The 19,970-nt window shown below is 40.1% G+C and overlaps 1 protein-coding gene across 2 annotated transcripts in view; it reads left to right on the forward strand.

The window, feature by feature from the left end:
- Window positions 1-19,970, forward strand: part of itpr2 (inositol 1,4,5-trisphosphate receptor type 2) — a 59,557-nt gene that overhangs the window by 17,809 nt on the left and 21,778 nt on the right. The window contains exons 18-40 of one of the 2 annotated variants that reach the window (XM_023955929.1): window positions 27-206; window positions 301-552; window positions 624-771; window positions 1,030-1,177; window positions 1,987-2,174; window positions 2,267-2,384; window positions 2,481-2,538; window positions 2,631-2,796; window positions 2,896-3,063; window positions 3,912-3,998; window positions 4,064-4,189; window positions 4,295-4,417; window positions 4,523-4,723; window positions 5,833-6,084; window positions 6,168-6,293; window positions 6,435-6,563; window positions 6,655-6,775; window positions 6,859-7,040; window positions 7,195-7,337; window positions 8,595-8,703; window positions 17,994-18,111; window positions 18,932-19,113; window positions 19,198-19,378. In XM_023955929.1, the coding sequence (XP_023811697.1) occupies window positions 27-206; window positions 301-552; window positions 624-771; window positions 1,030-1,177; window positions 1,987-2,174; window positions 2,267-2,384; window positions 2,481-2,538; window positions 2,631-2,796; window positions 2,896-3,063; window positions 3,912-3,998; window positions 4,064-4,189; window positions 4,295-4,417; window positions 4,523-4,723; window positions 5,833-6,084; window positions 6,168-6,293; window positions 6,435-6,563; window positions 6,655-6,775; window positions 6,859-7,040; window positions 7,195-7,337; window positions 8,595-8,703; window positions 17,994-18,111; window positions 18,932-19,113; window positions 19,198-19,378 (3,506 nt within the window). The remainder of the gene's footprint in view (window positions 1-26; window positions 207-300; window positions 553-623; window positions 772-1,029; window positions 1,178-1,986; window positions 2,175-2,266; window positions 2,385-2,480; window positions 2,539-2,630; window positions 2,797-2,895; window positions 3,064-3,911; window positions 3,999-4,063; window positions 4,190-4,294; window positions 4,418-4,522; window positions 4,724-5,832; window positions 6,085-6,167; window positions 6,294-6,434; window positions 6,564-6,654; window positions 6,776-6,858; window positions 7,041-7,194; window positions 7,338-8,594; window positions 8,704-17,993; window positions 18,112-18,931; window positions 19,114-19,197; window positions 19,379-19,970) is intronic. The other variant, XM_023955930.1, reaches the window with a different exon arrangement.

The following is a 19,970-nucleotide window of genomic DNA, read 5'->3' on the forward strand; positions in this document are numbered from 1 at the left end:
GTTTTTTTCTCTCCATAACCCGCTAGGCTAATCTCTAACATGCCAGCCAACGTGGAGTCCTCAATGCAGGAGGACATAGAGGAGGAGGAGGTCTGGCTCTACTGGATCGACAGCAACAAGGAGCCTTACGGCAAATCCATACGCCACCTTGCACAGGATGCTAAGTCCAACCACAAGAAGGATGTGGAAAACATTACTTATTACAGGTTGGGACACTTACGTTGTATTTTTCCAGTGTTATTTGTACTGATTTCAAATGAAATGTACATGAAGTCAATAGTCTGTACCTCTCCTCTGCAGGTATCAGCTGAACCTTTTTGCTAAGATGTGTTTGGACCGCCAGTACCTCGCCATCAACCAGATCTCCAGTCAGTTACCTGTGGATCTGATCCTGCGCTGCATGTTTGACGACTGCCTGCCCTACGACCTCAGAGCGGCCTTCTGCCGCCTCATGCTGCATATGCACGTAGACCGCGACCCGCAGGAGTCTGTGGTTCCGGTGCGCTACGCCCGCCTCTGGACTGAGATCCCCTCCAAGATCACTATCGACGAGTGAGCATCTCCTCCAAAGCCGTTACATTATGTGCAGGGATGTTGTTAAACGGCAAACCCATGTCCTCCAGGTATGAGTACGAGTCAACGGACAGCTCGAGAGAGGACATGAAGAGGAAATTTGCCTCCACCATGGAGTTTGTGGAAGAATATCTCAAAGACGTAGTCAACCAGTCTTTTCCGTTTGGAGATAAGGATAAGAATGAACTCACTCTGGAGGTAAAATAACAATGTCTTCTAATAACAGTCAAAGCCTCTGCAGCTACATTGAGTTGTTAAACAAACATACTGGCTAGTGTACTTAGAGGCCTAAGACAAATCTGACATTATTTGTAATCTGTTGTTTTTCTTTAAAACATTAAGTAGCAATACATTGAAGCCAAAAACTGAGATGGAAGAACTTTTATTGTCACTGTCATCTGCTTGACTGCATTATCCTGCTTTGTGTTTTAACAACATCTGACCTTTTCCCTTTAGGTGGTAAATCTGGCTCGAAAGCTGGTTGACTTTGGTTTTTACAGCTTCAGCGAGCTGCTGCGGCTCACGCGCACCCTGCTGGCCATCCTGGACATTTTCCAGTATCCAGTCAACCTCATCAGCAAGCTGAACAAAGGTCCAGACTCAGGTTAGTGCAGTTCCAATGCTTTCGTTGTTTTTTTGCCTTATGAAGTTCAGAAGTACAAGTATCACGAAAAGAGAATTTTACAGTTTCAGGCAGCTTGATGGAAATATGTATGCAGCAATCAATTGTCTGCAGGGCGATAGATGTCTGCATTAAAATATTTTTAGTAAAACTACATCAACAAGTGAGGATTAAAAAAACTCACTCCAATGAAATGATGTTTGGAGGACAAATACAACGAAAATTGGGCTTAAAATTGTGTTTCTGTGAATGTCTTTATTCCAATCGTGAATCAGATGAAAAGAATGCCATTTGAAAAAGAATGTATGCTGGGTGGGCCACATGCTCCATGCTCCTCTTTCTTCTGATGCATTCACTTGCAGACAAATAGATCAATGTACGTCTTCATTTTCCTCATTGGAGCATCTGGCTCAAAACTTTACAGCTGGATAGCTCCAATATTACTTGTCATTTTTGTTGCACTGGTAATATGAGGTTGGGGTTGTTAGAGGTTTGTAAGTTAGCAGGGTAGGAGTAACAGGAAGGGGGACGGGGTTACTCTGTATCAATAGTCCCTCCCACAGCTCAGTGGTGAATTTCTAATGAACTACTGCCGCTCTGCAAAACCTATGTTCTAGAAAACGACACACTTTTTAAAATTCTAGCTAAAAAGTCATAATTATTAGGTAAAGACCACTGGAAACGCTTTTAAAGTAGCTTAAAAGATGATCGGAGTGGGCCTTCATACTCCAGACGTTCCTGAAAATAGATGTGCGGGTCAAAAGTTAGTGAAAATAAAATGTGATCTTCAGGAAACAACGTTCTGCGAACGATTCATGGCGTCGGAGAAATGATGACTCAGATGGTGATGAGCCGAGGTGTGCCCCAAAATCTGCCCGACAGCCCACCTTCTTTGCGATATGGGAAAGGACAAATCATGCCCGACGATGAGGACGACATGGTGATGGACACAAAACTGAAGATCATTGAGATCCTCCAGGTAAGGATAACCCGCAGGCTGAAGGAAAACTTTCTGCTTCTTTTTTATTTTTTACTTCTGCCTTTAACTCATTTCTGTTTCCGTTTGCTCAGTTCATCCTCAGTGTGAGGTTGGACTACAGGATCACAAATTTGTTGTCCATCTACAAGAAAGAGTTTGGAGAGAAGAGCATGGTCGACATGTCTATGTCTGAAATGTCTTTCATAAGTCGTGAGTCTTTTCTCTGTCATAAAAAAGATTTATTGTGAGCATGTCTGGTGCTCATCAGTGCAAGCTATCCTAAATATCAACCTTTTTTATTCCTAGCATCTGATCCCGACATAGGTGAGATTGCAGCAAAAGCAGAGTCCATGTTTGCAGGAAGGTTGGTGAAGTCTTGCTATGTTTGAATATGATCTTAAGCTCTGGCTACTAACTGTTCTAATCCTTTTTTTATTTTTTCATAATTTTTTTCAGTTCCGAGCAAAGTGCAGTGGAGCTGGATGAAGAGGGTGGTCGGACATTTTTGAGGGTTCTCATACACCTCATCATGCAAGATTATCCGCCCCTGGTGTCTGGATCACTGCAGCTCATCTTTAAACACTTCAGTCAAAGAGCTGAAATGCTGCAGGCCTTCAAGCAGGTACCACCAATCGATCTAGCTCTCCCCCCCATTACTGCTTTCTCTGGAGACTTTCTGCTTCAAGTTTAGGTTATTTTCTGCCTTCTTTTGTGTTTTTAGGTCCAGCTCCTGGTGTCTGAGCAAGATGTAGACAACTACAAGCAGATCAAGGCAGATCTGGACCAGCTGCGTCTGACTGTTGAGAAGTCTGAGTTGTGGGTGGAGAAGAGCGGAGTCTACAGCAGCGAAGAGTTGGGGGTCAGGCTGGCCGAAGAGGCCAACAATGAAGTACTGTGCAGTGTCCTGCTGAGCGTTTGACTGTGTTTCTGCATCCTGATCCCATTACTAACACCTTTCAGTTCAATCTGCTATGCTCCTGTTCATACATAATTGTATTATTTTGCAAATGCTTGTAATCTTATATCTATTCAAGATATAAGTTAAAATAAAAAGAAAACATAATGCCAGGATGAGGAAAATACATAATCTTTCTTACATAAAGATTTTAGCTCATGTTTTTATATGTTTGTCTGTTAACAAGATCCATCAAATCTGGCGGAAACGTGTGATCAATGCCTATTTTAATGATAACATTAAGAGCAGAAATGCATCATTTCTGATTTGGCTGAACAACCTGAGCTCTACAACCTTTCAGACTTTAAAGTAACATCCCTTTCAAATGATTTAGTTATAAATATTCTTTTTTTTGTTATTAGAAACCCAGATTGTCACTAATTTTTTGCATACTTAAAATCACTGTTATATTTGTGTTTTTTCATGTCAAACCAGAATAGAATCAAATTGGCTTTTTCTTCTTTTATTTGGCTGCATTGAACTGAAAGGATTACTGAGCACAAAGTCTAACTCTAAATAGAGGCTCACAAACTGGATTACAACTGGGCGCCATATCTACAGAACCTGCAGTTTTCTTCTTTTGAAATTGGCAGATTGAGGAGAAAAAAAATTTGATTTCTGGATCTCTGAGTGAATGGGTCTCTGACCATTTGGTGGCTTTCAAATTTGGGAAGTGGGAAGCCCACATAGAGCAGAATGCTTTATTTAGCCACATTTTTCACAATCTTTAAGGAATGAGGCCTAAAATGATTCTGGATTTTTTTGCCTTATTTCTCTACCAGGATGTTGTTCTGAGTCCAGTACAGGAGGAGGACAACAAACCTCAGATTGACTCTAACAAGGGGAACAACTATAACATAGTCAAAGAGGTAATCTCATTTTTTTTCCCAATGAAAAAATAAGAGGTCAGAGAATGATTCAGCCTTTTCTTTAGATCCTGCAGCGGCTCACAAAGCTGTGCAATCAAAGTAAGAAGAGCCGGGTGCAGCAGCAGCGCCTGCTGAAAAACATGGGAGCCCATACTGTGGTGCTGGACCTGCTGCAGATCCAGTATGAGCAGGTAGATGGTAAACCAGTGAAGCTGAGTCCATGTTATGTTGGTATTGGTTATCGTTTTTCTGTTTTTAAAAAAGACTCTTGTTTGTCTTGTTTCTTCTTGTTTCAGAATGATGAGAAGATGCAGCAGATAATGACGCTAGCTCACACATTTCTGCAGAACTTCTGCAAAGGAAACCATCAGAACCAAGTTCTTCTGCACAAACATCTTAATCTCTTTCTCACACCTGGGGTCTGTTGTTGTTTCTGTGTATAACAGTACATTATTTCTTTGCCTTGATGTTTACTAAAGTCGATTATCTTCCAAAATAACAATCATAGTTCATTCTTCCTGCAGCTGCTGGAAGCTGAGACGATGCGTCACATCTTCATGAACAACTATCAGCTGTGTAATGAGATCAGCGACCGTGTCGTCCATCACTATGTCCACTGCATCGAAACACACGGAAGACACACCAAATACCTCAAGTTTTTGGAAACCATTGTGAAATCCGATGGGAAGTATGTGAAGAAATGTCAGGACAAAGTCATGACAGAGGTGAACCTTTTGTTTTTGTCTGACTCCAGATCTGTTTTTCAATCAAACATGTACATTTGTGAATCAGGTAGGTTAAAAGCAGCCTCGATGTTGACTCATATTTGTTTAAACCAGTGTTTTTCAACCGGTGTGCCACGGCACACCAGTGTGCCATGGGAGATTGTCAGGTGTGCAGTGAGAAATTGCCCTCATTAACGGATCTAAAAACATTTTCCATCTGCATGATATCAGCTCTGTGTTCATCCAAACAGGCCCTGATAAAACACTGAGTAGTTAGGAATATGAAAGATTGTCAAATACTTTTTCCTTTGTGTTTATTTGATTCTATTAAAAACATTTTGACAAGAATGACGGTACCGCGATTTAGCTGCAACTGTTTTCGGAAAAGTCCCGCCCCTTTAACTGTCTCCACCAATCATTCTTGGAGGCTTAATCACATGTCATCGGTCGGACCAATCAGAAGTGGTTAAAGTCTTCACTTCCTTGTTCTGATTCTGCTCATAAAGTCTCTCAGTTCTGACAAAAATACCAGCTAAAGCTCGTCTTTAGCGGTGTAGCTTTCCACAGAATCCGGTGTCAGACTATGGAACAAGTGAACAAAACAATGCAGCTCAGAGACGCTTGTCTGCGTTCGGCGGCTGTTTCACTAAATCTCCCATGATGCATTGGGTTAAAGTGACAGCGTCTCAGCGCACAATGAGTTTTCTTTACTAAACGTCTTGGAAACCACATCGAACACACATCAAACAGTTTTTAAATCTTCTAACTTAACTTTTATTAAATCTTTTAGAAAAAAAAAGCTGCAACTTCCAGCTTTTTCTGCCAATATTATCACAAGAATGCATGTGAGATTGCGGAGGTGCTGTAGATCAATACAGACTGAGTTTCTCCTTTTTTTAAATCTTTGGATGCTGGTGTGCCACAGGATTTTTGTCAAGGTTAAAGTGTGCCGTGGCTCAAAAATTGTTGAAAAAACACAGGTTTAAACTGATGTAATTAAAGTAATGTAGTGTCAAATAGTAGAAAAGAGCATTGAAGTATAAACATGAATCAAAGGGAAGATACATCCCTGCAATTATCTACTTGAACTTGCTCCTCTCTGTCTCCAGCTGGTGAATGCAGGGGAGGACGTGCTGGTGTTCTACAATGACCGCTCATCCTTTCAAGTGCTGAAAGATCTGATGCGCTCGGAGCGGGAGCGCAGCGACGAGGATGGCGCTCTGGCGTATCACAACACCCTGGTGGAGCTGCTGGCCGCCTGCACTGAAGGCAAAAACGTGTACACCGAGCTAAAGTGCAACTCTCTGTTGCCCCTGGATGACATTGTGAAAGTGGTCACGGAAGAGAACTGTGTTCCAGAGGTAGCACCCCAAAGATTTTTGTTTGAACTAATCCAATCGTGGATGGATTTTTAAGCTTCTGTTCTCCTTTCTTTAACCTTTAGGTGAAAACTGCATATGTAAACTTTGTAAATCACTGCTATGTGGACACAGAGGTAGAAATGAAGGAGATCTACACATCCTGCCATATTTGGAAGCTCTTCGATAACTTCTTAGTGGACATGGCCACAGTAAGAGTCTTTGAGAGTCATGGATGTACTAAATTTTCTCTCCTAATGAGTCAGTGTTCATGTCAGGATCTATGAAAATGGCAAATGTGGGGAAGTCTGGTCTGAATATGAGATAATTGAGACTTTTTCTTTTGTTTTAAGGTGTGCAACACTACCATTGACCGTAACCATGCCGACCCACTCTTAGAGAAGTATGTGACCGACGCGGTGATGGGCATCGTCAAGGGTTTCTTCAGCTCACCTTTCTCTGTAAATCACTCCGTGCTGCAGGTGTTGTTTTCTGGATCTTACGCAGATTTTTCTAACTTAATTTGCAAAAAAAAAAACAAAAAAAACCAACAATGAACTTTTCCTTTTGCAGTCAAATCAATCTACATTCATCAAGCTGCTCCAGTCAGCTTTCAGACTGACAAATTGTAACTGGACCACCTCGGCTCAGAAGGCCAATATTGAGAGTTGTATCAAAACCCTGGCAGATGTTGGTGAGTAAACTTTGTTCTGGTTATGCAACACCTTTTATCATCAGATTTTAAAATGTAATGTAAATGTAATTTTCTGTCCTTAGCAAAGGCCCGGGCAATTGCCATCCCGGTCGATCTGGACAGTCAGGTCAACCATCTGTCGCTCAAGATCCATACCAGCACGGTGCAGCGGGCAGCTAAAGATTGGAGAATATCTGCCCGCTCACGACCTCGTAAGGAGCCACTGGGAGGCCCTGATTACAAGAACATAATTGACAAACTGCAGGTGTGGTATTTCATCAGAGCATTGTAATTTATAGTGTTATACACATCATCATTACATAGGAATCATTTCTTGGATTTTTTTCATTTTGAATTTCAAAATAAAAGCTAAAAATCCAGTCAGTAATGTCAGTAATTTCTCTGTCCGTCATGTACAGGGGGTTGTGTCCCTTCTTGAAGAGCAGTTCAGTCCCCTGGTCCAGGCGGAGTTCTCTGTTCTGGTTGACGTTCTTTACAGCCCTGAGCTGCTGTTTCCAGAAAATGCACGATTACGCTGCGAGAGTGGCATCTTCATGTCAAAGTAAGTCTCTTAACATATGACACACTCTTAAGAAAATTTCATAACTTCAGTATTTGATATTTAGGAGATTAAGAATAACTAATTAAATAAAAATAATTAAAAATGTAAAATTTCACATGAAAAGTTTTTAAATAAATGCTGTGTTATTTAAAAATGTGCAATAAAGTCATGTTTGATGGCTAAAGGTCTGATGTTAAAAGCTGCAAAACATATTCAACCAGTTTATCTGTCTAATGTACGGCAATGTGTTTTAAAGGAAGTTTTAAATGAATTATATTATAGTTCGTAAAGATTAGTTTATTACATAATTCATTTATATATAATAAATACTTTGAAAAAATTCCAGAGGTTTTATTTTTCTACTAGCCATAAAATATGGATGATAGATGTTTATAGGGTATGTAGAAGTACATACTAACTTGTGGTAAGAAAAAATTCTAAATATTAATAAAATCTATAGACAAAAGGACAACCTGAGCTACTTTTTAAAAATAATGAAATTATACATTCCAGTTAAACAAAAAATGTATAAAATTATTTTTGAAATACAGAAAAAGGCTGAAATAAAGAGTTCCACTGCACATAAATCAGCAAATTAAATGTTAAGGAAAATTCTGAAAATTTATTAAAAAAACAAGGAAAAAGTTATAGAGAAAAGGCTAAATTTAAAAACAAAGACAAAAATAAAGTTTAAAAGATGGAAAGACTCTTTGTACTAGATTTTTGTTTAACAGCTCACTTATAGCCTAACAGTTATCTATCTGACCCAAATGAATCAAGTCAACAAACAAGACCTGTATCTGAAAAGGGAAAGGTAGTTCTTTATCTTAGTAGTCTGTCCTCTCTCATGTATACTACACTAAGATTGAAAATACCGGGCGGCCGTGGTGCAGCGGTAGGGCGGTCGACCCATGATCGTAAGATTGCAGGTTCGAATCCTGCCTTGCTCGCCCATGAGTCGAAGTGTCCTTGGGCAAGACACTGAACCCCACCTTGCCTCTGGTGGTAGGCAGGCGCCTGTGCTTGGCAGCGGAGCCGCCACCATGGTCTGAATGTGTGAGTGAATGTGTGTGTGAGTGAATGTGTGACTGGGTGAATGGGTCTGTGAGTGTAAAGCGCTTTGTCCTTGTAGGAAGAAAGGCGCTATATAAGTATACGCCATTTAGTTTAAAACCACAACTTTCTCTTTGATATTTTCTGCTGTGGTTCCACATGTGACTACATTATAAGAAAATGTGTCTTATGTCTCTCTGTCAGACTAATCAAACACACCAAGAAGCTCATGGACAAAGAGGAGAAGCTGTGTGTGAAGATCCTGCAGACTCTCAGAGAGATGCTTGACCAGAAGGAATGCTTTAATGAATCTGTGAGTGCTGGAACTGTTTCAAAATGCATAACCTTTTTCAAAGTAAAGCTTTCCTGCAAAATTATGTTTTAGCCTTGCATGCATACAATAAACACTTTTTAATATAAGGGAAAGTATTCAGAAGTTTTCTAAGGATTTTGGCTTGCCTTCATGTTGCCAGCAGCAATGTTCTCCCATTGGCAGTGCAACAGACTCCTTGTTTTCCCCAAGTCTCTCGGCCAAAAGCCCAGACTCCTCTAATCAGTATGCTTTAGGTTGTATATGTTACATAAGGCAACAAGGCACTTGAGGACACTTTTTTTCTGAGCAGAATAGAAAGAAGGAAGTAAGGGGAGGTATAGGAGGTAGGGGGGCAAGCACTGAACAAACAAATCAATACTGCAGCGAAGTGAGATGGAGGTATGGAGTCCTCCCTCACCTCCTCTCAGACAGAGGCCAAAAAGTGAACATCAAAGTTGGTGGAGGAGTCGTGAGGAAGTGTCTTTGTGTTTTTTTCTATGTGGACCTTGGGGTCGGAAGGTGAACTCAGAGCTACAGGAACGTTTTTACGCAATGTGCTTCTCCTGTAAATCAGTCTTTGAAATGATCGAACATCTCCAAAGGGGTGCCAAATGTTTTGCTTGGTGCCGAGCCCACTTTGCAATATTTGAGAGATTATGATAGCACTCACTAGTGGCCACTTTATTAGGCGCACCGGTCTAACTGCTCCTTAATGTAAGTTTGGAATCAGCCAGTTATATGGCTGCAACTGCAGCAGATAGTCTTGACCGTGTCTGTGTGAAGTGTTGACCTGCGAAGCCACCGCTTAAAACAAAAGGTGTTTCTTTATCATTTGAACAGTTTTGCTGCAGAGACTGTATTTATGAAGAGTGTGCTGTCTGTGAGCTCAGCCGACTCCAAGCAGCTGGAGGTGGAAGTGCTGTTTTAGAGCATCTCTGGGATGCCAGACAGTGCGGTAAAGACGTGTCAGATGCATGTGTGTGTCTGTATTTATTCGTGGTCTCTGTCATTTCCCTGCAGCCCTGAGTGTGGTGCTGCAGCCCCGCTGCATGAAACAGGGGAGGGGAAGGGGGGTAGCGATTGATGGAAATAATGAGAGAAAGAGAAACGGAGACAAAAACAGAAGGGGAGAGACAGAGTGACAGCATCGGCAGCAGAGGTTGGTGGCTCCCCTGGGGTGCAGCGAGTGGGTGGCGGCGAGTGAGAGGAAGGGAGGGGAAGAGGGAGAACCATGTGAGGAGCCATGTGAGTGAAAGGAGGAGGAGGAGGGGGGGGGGAATGGGCAGCGTCTGCAGGCAGAGGGATTGGAGAGAAGCAGAGTCTGCTCAGTACATGAGGAGACAGGGCAGGGGGTGCGCTTACGTAACAGCCTGCAGTGGCTGAGCCAGCGTCACGTGGACCATCACGTTCTCACTCCCCCCTGTATTCGATCACTCTGTCCTCCTCCTGCTTTGTCTCTCGCATTCTGTCTGCAGCTTATTCTGGAGCTCGTTCGACCCAGACCCTGATCTGTGCTTGGCCAGATCATGGCTGGAGCTCTGGCTGGGCCACCTGCACTCGGATAGAACACTTGTTCTGGCTGCTCAAGTGCAGATGCTCGTGAAACTTTATGTTAGATCCTGGGATACAAAACACATTAAAAAGGTTTCAAAGATTATACCAAACAGAAATTTATCGCAAATGACAATGTAACCTTGTGCTATCCTAGGCACTTTAACATTGGAACTGGGGTCATTCTAGACCCCACAAGACAGTGCGCTAAGCCTTTTTACTTCAATGATATGTGATCTTCACTTACATGGAATCCTCTTCAGCCTTTATCATGGTAGGGATAACACGTCAATGTAAGGATCGGGTCATCTGGACCCCATAGGATAGCACAAGGGTTAAAACTCACAAGCTAAAGATGAAATGTATGCTGAGAAGCAGATTTTTATTAAGTCCTTGTTTGTTCACCTTTGGACTTGTCACATTAGGGGTCGCCACAGCAAATCAGCTGTCACTGATTTGCACAGGTGGTTTGGCAGAGTTTTTAGGTCGGATGCTCTTCCTGACACAATCCTGTATTTTCAAGCCACAGGGAGACCCAGACAGGCAGCAGAGTGAAGGGTTTTGCCTAAGGAAGCAAATATTTTCTACATGACAGTCACCTAACCAATTGAGCTGTAATTTTTGTAAAATGTCTATTGTGATCATTTTTGAACAAATTTTGATCATAGTTGTTTTTAGTTTGACTTTATGTACCGGTATGTGGGGCAGTCATTTAATGCTTATGCCTCGTTGCCACTGAGTGGTATGGTCTGGTCCAAACTAGTCCAAACAGTATTTTAAGCGTTTCCAAATATTAAAATTGACCCATTAGGGCAAGAATAGTTTAACCATTTTTTGGGCCCCCGGTGGTTGTAGGTCCACAGAAAAATGGAACGGAACGGTTAGGGAGGAGCTACTAAACCCAAGCAGACTACAAGGGACTGGACCGGACTGATCAATGGAAACAAGGCTGTAAAGTTTCACTCCAATCAACTTTTAAACCATTTTAAAGGGGTCCCCATTGGTTTTATAATTAGGATTAAGCCGTTTTTAGCATAAATCCAAAAACCTGCATTGTTTTCTAGGACACAGTTTCTGCAGGGCGGCAGGAAATGATCAGAGATTTGCCTCAGAGTTGTGGGCTTGACCATTGGTGCGGAGTAAGTCCGCCCTCTGCTTACAGCCCCTCACAACCTCACGACTTAACATAATAGGTGCAAGAAAAATAGCTAGCAATATTGGAGCTACCCTTTAATGCTGGATCTATTTGCATGCAAGTAAATTCATCAGAATGGAGCGGAGCAGAGGGCTTACATTATTTTTATCTGATTCTAATTAACAACAATTTGAATAAAGAAATACTTAAAAATACAATTTTAAGTCTAATTTTCTTTATGTTTTCTACATGTGCATGTTAAAAATCCGGTTTTCTTTGAAGTGGGCCTTTGAAGTTTTAAGATTTATCTTTTGAAACCAGAACCACATTATCCAAGATATTTATTTGGCTAAATTTGTTTTTTATGTTCATCTAATAATTTAAGTTTTGTGAACAGGCGACAATGTAAAAGACCCACAGACAGTGCCTGTTAATAAGATCCAAACCATTGTTGTCCTGAGTTCTTTTATGGGATTTGGTGACAAAAAAGAAAATATAAAACCTTCTTCTAGACAATGTGATGTAGACGGAAACTATTTTTTTTTTTTATCTTAGATGTCATGTCTTGAAACTGATGTTTGTCATGTGTGCCTATGTCTTCTTGTTTACAGTGACTAAAAAAAAAACCCAGTTATGCAATAGCCTCCTCTTCCTCTCCCTTCTATTCACCCACCGTCTCTCTGCCCATCTCTCTTTCTTCCCAGCTTGCCAAGTTTCACACCACCTGCCCAAGGCAAAGCAGATTTACAGATTACACCCTCTTGATGCTAAAAGCATCGCATGCACGCATGTCGGGGCAAAGTCTCGCTCACACAGGCTTAGGTGTGTGGTGGCGTGCTGGCCGTGTGACTAATTGTGTCTTACTAGGGTTTCCCATATCTGCTAGCGGTGACCCTCTTAGACCTCAGCTTAGAATTTCCTCACGAAGAAGATGGTCTCTTTAACCCAGTTTTACTTCATACGGTTTGACCTTTTGTAAAATGCAGCCTGATGAAATACCCAGGCCTCTGTTTTTTCATGGATTAAAGGTTCCTCCTTCCTCTAGCCCTCATCTCCTCTGGTACATCGGTTCAGCTATGGTTTAGGAAAACACCACATGTTGGTTTCCATAGCGATGGGGGATTAGCAAATGCTGTTTGTCTGCTCTGGTCATGACTGGGCACAGAGGGTCTGTGTACTCTATGTAGAAATGCCTCAGGCCTGGAGCATGCTGCTCAACCCAGAGAAAGTTTCTCCACCAGTAACTGCTCAAAAATAACCTCCTAATTAGTGAAGATAGACCAGCGATAAAACAAGTAACCAGCTACGCTTCAGAGAAATTGTCCCTAAAGTCGGGTAGAAAAATTACCCCTCCAACTATTTTAATGTGCAGCCTTTTATATTAAACTTTAAATTTAATTTAACAATATTTTATGACAACTTCTAAAAATTACCTTTTACATGAATGGCAATACATCTTTGGCAGAAGAAAACATTATTTACATCAGATGCACATATCTGTGAAGACTCTGTCATTCAGGATGGTTCCAACTCGGAGAAAGTTTGTACAAAGTTCATCCGGACCTATTTTTTAAGTTAAAGACATTTCATCTATTATCCAAAAGAGTTTCTCCGTTTTTCTCAAATGAAATACACATGCAAATGTTCAAAAGACATAACACAAGAAATTAAAATTTTGTTATAAACGTATTGGATCTTGAAAGGGAGGCATGGTGCCATAAATCTTTGGGGCTTATTGATTAAGCAGCAAAACCTTCGCTTATCCTATCAAAGTGGATTCTTCGTTTTCCGTCTTTATTTATGAAAGCCATTAGTATCCATTGAGGTGTAAGAACAAGTAGATGGATACATGGAAAAAGCTCAACATGATCCCAGGACTTCCCCTCTCTTTACCTGCACCCCACACATTTACAGCACAAATTCCCAGTTAATTTTAAAGTTAAACATTATTACCAGATTCTTGAATCAAAACCTGGCTTTATTTTTTATAAAACAGCGAACATATTTAAAAGCATTTTATTAAGAAACGGTTTAGCAGTGATGAAGCCTTATTAGTATTGCCAAGTTAGTGAGTGGTAAAATAACCATCAGTTAAAAATTTTCAATCCTAGCAACCAGTAACCAGCATATTAGGGGTGCTCCAGAATAGAAAAAAAGCAGAGGGGTTATAGAACAGAATCAGGGAAAGGATGATGACCGACTGACCCCACCCCCCACCCGATCCAATGCATACAACCACCAGAAGAAGGAGAAATGGAGCAAAATCTTAGCCTCTCAATTTAAGGCTATGTCCGAAATTCCCTCCCTACTCCCTGACTACTAAAAACTATATAGTGCTGTACTATCCAGTGCCCTGGATTTTAAAAGTAGTTCGGACACCATGCTCACTCCTTTTTTTTTTTAACCCCAAATGTGACATCACAGATCTCCCAAAGTAAAAACTTAATTAGTAGGAACATTTTAAAAACGCTATCTTTGAATGTGATGATAAAAACTTGTATTTTTTATAAAAAAATGGATTTGAAAACAATTTCTCAAATAAGAAATCCTTCAAATGCAATGCATTGTGGTCTATATCCACTAATCTAGGGAGCATTGATGCAGATTAGTTTTTTGCAGAGACTTCTAGAAATTTATACGGCACTGGATTTTGGAATTGTTGTTTTGGACAGCACTACAAAGTGGCAAATGCACTTACCGGTATATAGAGCACTAAGTAGTGAGGGATTTGGAAACAACCCAAGAGTTTGCAGGCAGCTACAGCATTAGTTGGTGGTCTGGAGCTCAAAAACCAAACATTTCCACTAAATGGCAGCCAGAAAGAAACCAAATTTGCCACTGTACAGTCAAACCTCTTCAGCAAACCTTTTCTTATTATAATTAATAATTAAAATAAATTGTTTTCCTTCTAAATGGTTTGAGTTCACCTTTTGGTTTGTATGTTAAAATGTTAAAATGTTAAAGCCTGATAGGCCTAATAGGCAAAGAATGAGCGTAGATTCTTTTAATAAGTCATGTTTAAATTAAGCTTCATTAGATTTGAAGGGTCTCCAGTATATTTGAAACTTAAAACAACAAAAATGAAAATTTTATATCCAAGCGTATGTAGTTACAGTCTTTATCCTGTAGATGTTGCAGTGGGAATAAATGCTTCTCTTATTGAAACGTGTTTATTGCACTTAATTATATGGATATCATTGAATAGGTGACTCACTATGTTTGTAGGTTATCCATCTAAAGCTAAATGAACAGTTTTACCCAAAAAGTTATAATAATTTGGTTACCTTAAAAAAAGGGAAATGGTTTAGAATTGGTCTTGCCCGAAAAGTCCCTTTTGTTCAGACAATTGAAGTTCTGCACTAAGCGTTCAGGTCAGTCTGACCTACCCTCAGCTTTAAGTATTACCATCTTTAATAAACACAGTGAGTGCTTAACAATGTTAGTGAATGACACTTGCACAATGATCCACCAGTTAACCTTTTGCTAAATGCTTGTTTGCGCTTCTGCTCTTGTATTTCCCTGAATGGCTTTCAAAAATTGCTCTCACATGTGGGCTTAATTTGTTTTGCTGATGTGCTTGTTTGTTGGGTAAAATCATTTCATGTGCTGTGGAACTGCAGCTTGAAAATACTGCAAAAATGCAACTCGTGATGCTTGGTGGTGGTTGTTTTTTGTGAAGGATTTAATCAGATGTATATACCATTTGTTCACTTAAAAGCTGTACATTTGTATTCTAATGTTTTTATGTTTCTTCTCAAAGCGAAGAGAGTTTAAAAGAGACAATTTAACCAAAGAATTGAGTAAAAACTACTCCTTCATTTTGAGTTTTAGCTTGTGAAGCTGTGTGAACCATGAACATGGACAGTTTTTTGTTCTTTATTTGAGAACATTTTCCAAAACTCCCAATGTGTATACCAGTAATCTAAATCTGGAGTGGTCAACTAATGTCAAACTAAAGTGCCCCTGGCAATGCTTTTTGCAGCATCAGGTTTGGGCTTTAACACAGATTTAAAAGCAAAATGCTTTTCAATGGGGCTCTTGCTGCAATAGGAGGCAAGAATCATGGTCATGTTTTTCCATGATGCAGCCAATGCGGTTTAATGTGTATAAACGGACAAAGCTTGTGGTCGCGCGATTCATTGGTTTTGCACGGGACCAATTTAAAACCCTTTTTTTTTAAACATCTATGGTCAATGTCATCATTAAACACCCAACTTTCTCAAAAAGGTCAAATCAGCCTGACACTTCTTGGAACCATTGATTGTATATGAGAACTGGACCGAGTGAGTGTGAGATCACCCGTAGAAAACGATTTACTTCTGGCTCCAATGAAATAAAGTCAATTCAGTTGCCCTTTTTTTAAATTATTTTTATTGTTATTTTTTATTGCAATATGGATGTTGCCAGATTGGAGACAGATGATGTCAGTAAGCCGTGATTGGTCTGAGTCGGGCTGAGTCGACATTTTTATGGCAACCACTCCTACCAAACAGGAGTGAGCTTGTTGGAAGTCCACACTCCTCTACTACTGAAAGCGGGCTAACACGAGACCCCATACTTTTGTTGAGGCATCTGATTGGTTGATTTATTACTTAAATAACTTGCAATAAAGAAAATAAATATCATGAAAACAAAATTAGGATTGGCAAGAATATGTAAAAAAAAAAAAAAAAAGATAAGCTATAAGAGCAAGAATGGTTATTCTAATAAATAGAATGACTGATTACCGTAATAGCTGTTTATTTCCCAATAGCAATTTATGGGATTTTGGCATCTTGGAGCCATTGGGTTCTTCCTATTTGGAAAGTAAGGAGGGAGGGGTCCAGATCTTGTATACAGTCAATGATTTGAACATGTCCAGATATGTAGTTCTAAAAAATCTGCCACATGTCAATCAGATGAAAAAAAAGTTATTGGACTTGCATAGTCTGTTAGAAAACTTTATTGTACCTCAAGCCCCCTGTCAATACCCAAACTGATTTTAATTGGCGAGCACTCCCTTCAGGTGCAGCCTGACTGTGCTTACCCGGTTTGAACTGCGTCTGCTGGGGTCTCCGGCACCTAAAGCAGAGCACTTGCTTTGTCTTTCGGTCCTGAATATCTCCAGAGTGGGAGAGCTCTGTAGACAGAAGAGCTGTTAGAAGGGGAGGGGGGCTGAAAGATGCTGGCTGTGGAGATTGCAGCTCATCCAAACTTGGACACCAGAGCCGCAGTGTGGCGTGCCAGTGCACATTTTAACACATCATGATTGTCTGCCTCTTGTTAGTTTTTTTTTTTTTTCCTTTTTCTTTCCCACTCCTCTCCTCGTCTCTTTCTTTTGTCAGGTCTACCTTTTTATTTTTATCTCTCTTTCTTGTGGCTCTTGCATCACTGACTGGAGTTTTTCTCGTCAATGCAGCAGCGAGCAGATGACTCAGAAGGGGCTGACTCCTCTGCTCCTTGTGTCTCTGCAGCCGGCAGACTGCATCGCTCAGAAACGAGGCGAGCAAGAAAACAAAAAACGTGCCCCCCCCCCCCCCCCCCAATCCTTTAAACCCCCACTTCCCATCAGGAAAAGGGGACGTGTTAAGCCAAACATGACTGAATCTGCAATCAGTAAAAGAGCCAGTGCTTTATAAAATATAGCACTGAGCTTGTAGTTACACTGAGAATGGATTGTTGCTGTGAGGAAACGAGTGAAGCTGACTTAATGGATCATTACCTTCAGTTCGAAAAAGTGTGTGTGTGTGTGTGTTTTTGTGAGGCGGCTCAGCCAGACAGTGCAGGCAGACAACTGTCTGTGCTGACTGCAGATGAGATGGAGTGTTTACTGACACAGGGAGCATCAGCTACACATGCATCCACACATCTTTGCTCCTCGGCGCACTAAGCTTCTGGATCTTCAGCTGCTCCACACCTCGCCTGCCTCCACAGCAGACACGAGGCTGCATCATTTGTTCCTCTTACTGTCAAAATACGTCTGGACAAAGTTTGGCACGCTGTTAAAAATGTATTAATTCATGAAATATTGTTGCTGGACTGCAGTAATATTTCTGTCAATTTACCGCACGAAAGAGTTCTTTCTTTTAATGAACAAGTACTGAACCAGCAGCTGACAATATTCTGTAGCAATCAGACCAAGTTGTCACTTTCTTGAAACTGTGAAGATATTAAGGAGAAATGTGCAGAAAAGGTCACATTTATAATGAAAGAATTGCTCCAAAAACTGTCAAATAATTAATTATTTTTAAATGGTAAATGGCGTTTACTTAAACTTACTTTAAAATCAAAAAACGTTGGAAAAGTACCTAATTTTATGATTTCTTTTTAAAAATAGTATTTATTTTAAATTATTCAGAATGAGCTTTATCAGCCAAATTTGGTATTTAGAATATAAATCTAGAATGGGCACTTATTCTAGATTTAAGAATTCCATTGTTGGGTTGAATAAGATGAAACCTCAATTCTCTTGCTTGCAGTTCTTCACATTATTGCTTTGTCATGATTTCTTTTAATAGCCTTAATGATATTTATACATGGTTTGACAGAAAAAGAAGTCTGCAAAAAAAGTTCTTGTTAAACAATTTTGATGTTGGATTTCACATTACGATTCTTTCTTCCACAGGGAAATGAGTTGAGAAAGATCCTACTCAACAGATACTTTGGAAATCAGAAGCCTCTCTCCAGGTCAGAGCTTGTGAGTGGAAACAACTCATCTGGAAGTTTTGTCAAGCCATCTGGAGGTACTGAAAATCCCCCGAAATCTTACCAAATACTGCAGTTACCACTTACTAAACTTTCTTTCTCTTGTTTCGCCATAAGTTTACAGCAAAAACAGATTTTTAAGAAAGTACAACGACCCATTTAAAAAAGAAAAAGGAAAAATTGTCTTATTTTCTGTCTAGCAAGAAAAATGGCAAAAATGATGTTAGTTTTAGAAAACATGTATCTAGTGACTAGACTTTTTTTCTAAAAGTAGGAAGTCTTGGTAAAACCAAGAATTTTTTACCTATTTCTTAGGGACTTGTGTTTGCCGTGTTTCTTCTTTTGCTGCATTTATTCCCCTCTCAAGAACTCCTTTCTCTTCATTTGGAGAAAAAACAATAAATCCAGCTTGAATTTAACTCATAGGGGGTTCATCATCTGACATTACTATTGAGAACCTTAAAGCAAATCAGTGCCAAGGCTGGGGTTAAAAACGTGATTAATCCAATGTTTTTTCCTTCAAAAGAGCAAATTTTGGAAATTGAAAAAGTGTTTTCCAAGTAAATAATTGGCAAGAAATAAACACCTTTGTCCGTTTAAATGCAAGAATTTATAATTGTCATATTCAAATTTCCACTTTTGTTCAATTTAAATCACAATTAGTGGGAAAACTGTTTTTTAGAAAGGAGAACCTGACAAATAGATATTTATTTATTCAATTTAAAGTTGTTTTGCAATCTTTTAAATTAAATAGATCAGTTGTTGTTGCAGCAGTGATCCTCAGCTCTGCTTATTGCCAGCATTGTAGAGTAAATCTTGCTTTATCTGTTGGTATTCTTTTTCCAAACTTTTGGGCAGGTACCATAATGGACATAGATAAGCCCTGCAACACCATGGTGGACATCCAGTGTCTTCTAGACTGCGTGGGAGCGTCAGAGCTGGTCATCGATCTCATCATGAACACCAAAAATGACCTTGTGTTTGAGGAGAGCATCCTGCTGGGTGTTGCTCTTCTGCGAGGCGGGAACACACAGACGCAGGTGATCTGCACTGCAATTCATTTTCTCTGCTTCTTTTTTTTCAATTTATTTTGTTCCTCACCACTCATTCTGCCCCCTGACCAGAACTCCTTCTACAGCCAGCTGTCCAAGCAGAAGAAGTCCGAGAAGTTCTTTAAGGTTTTCTATGACCGCATGCGTTTGGCACAGCAAGAGATCCGAGCCACTGTGTCCGTCAACATGTTTGAGCTGGGCTCCAGAAAAAGGGATGAGGACAGTGATGTCAGTTCCAACAGGTTTAAGAAAGGTGAAGCTCCATTCCATGTCTGCCTCCTACAGCTGAGCCAACCGCTGTCAATAAAAAAAAAAAAAAAAGTTTTATTGTAAAGAAGAACATAAGCTTCTGGGGGAAAAAAAACTTTCCAGGAAGTAGGAGGAAAATATTCATGTTTATGCTTTAACATTATTGACTGTTCAGGATCACTACTACTGTCATAATCTGTCTTTAGCAAATCACAAATACTTTAAAACACATTTCTAGGAAAATTTAGAAGGTTTTTCTTCGCCAGCAACAAAAATATTAAAGCTTCATTGATCAGACACAAGATCAACGTCATCACAAGGCATTCAAAACATTCAAAAGTTCTTTTCTAGTACTGTATAGCCTAAGGAACAAAGATAAACGTTTTTGCTACTTAACACAGACGGACTTCACTGTTAGAGATGTTTGTTAGATAAAGGGTTTTTTAAGGACAAAAAAGAAAGTGAAGGTCATCAAAAGTTTTTTCTGAGCATGCAATGGTCTTAGTTTGCTGGAAATATGGTTGATTAAAAAATAAGAGCAGGAAAAAAGCACCTGTGGCTGAGATGCATCCTCATCTCCTTCTGTTTGTCCCTTT

This window comes from Oryzias latipes, chromosome 6 (genome assembly GCF_002234675.1).
Source record: "Oryzias latipes chromosome 6, ASM223467v1".
Taxonomy (NCBI): domain Eukaryota; kingdom Metazoa; phylum Chordata; class Actinopteri; order Beloniformes; family Adrianichthyidae; genus Oryzias; species Oryzias latipes.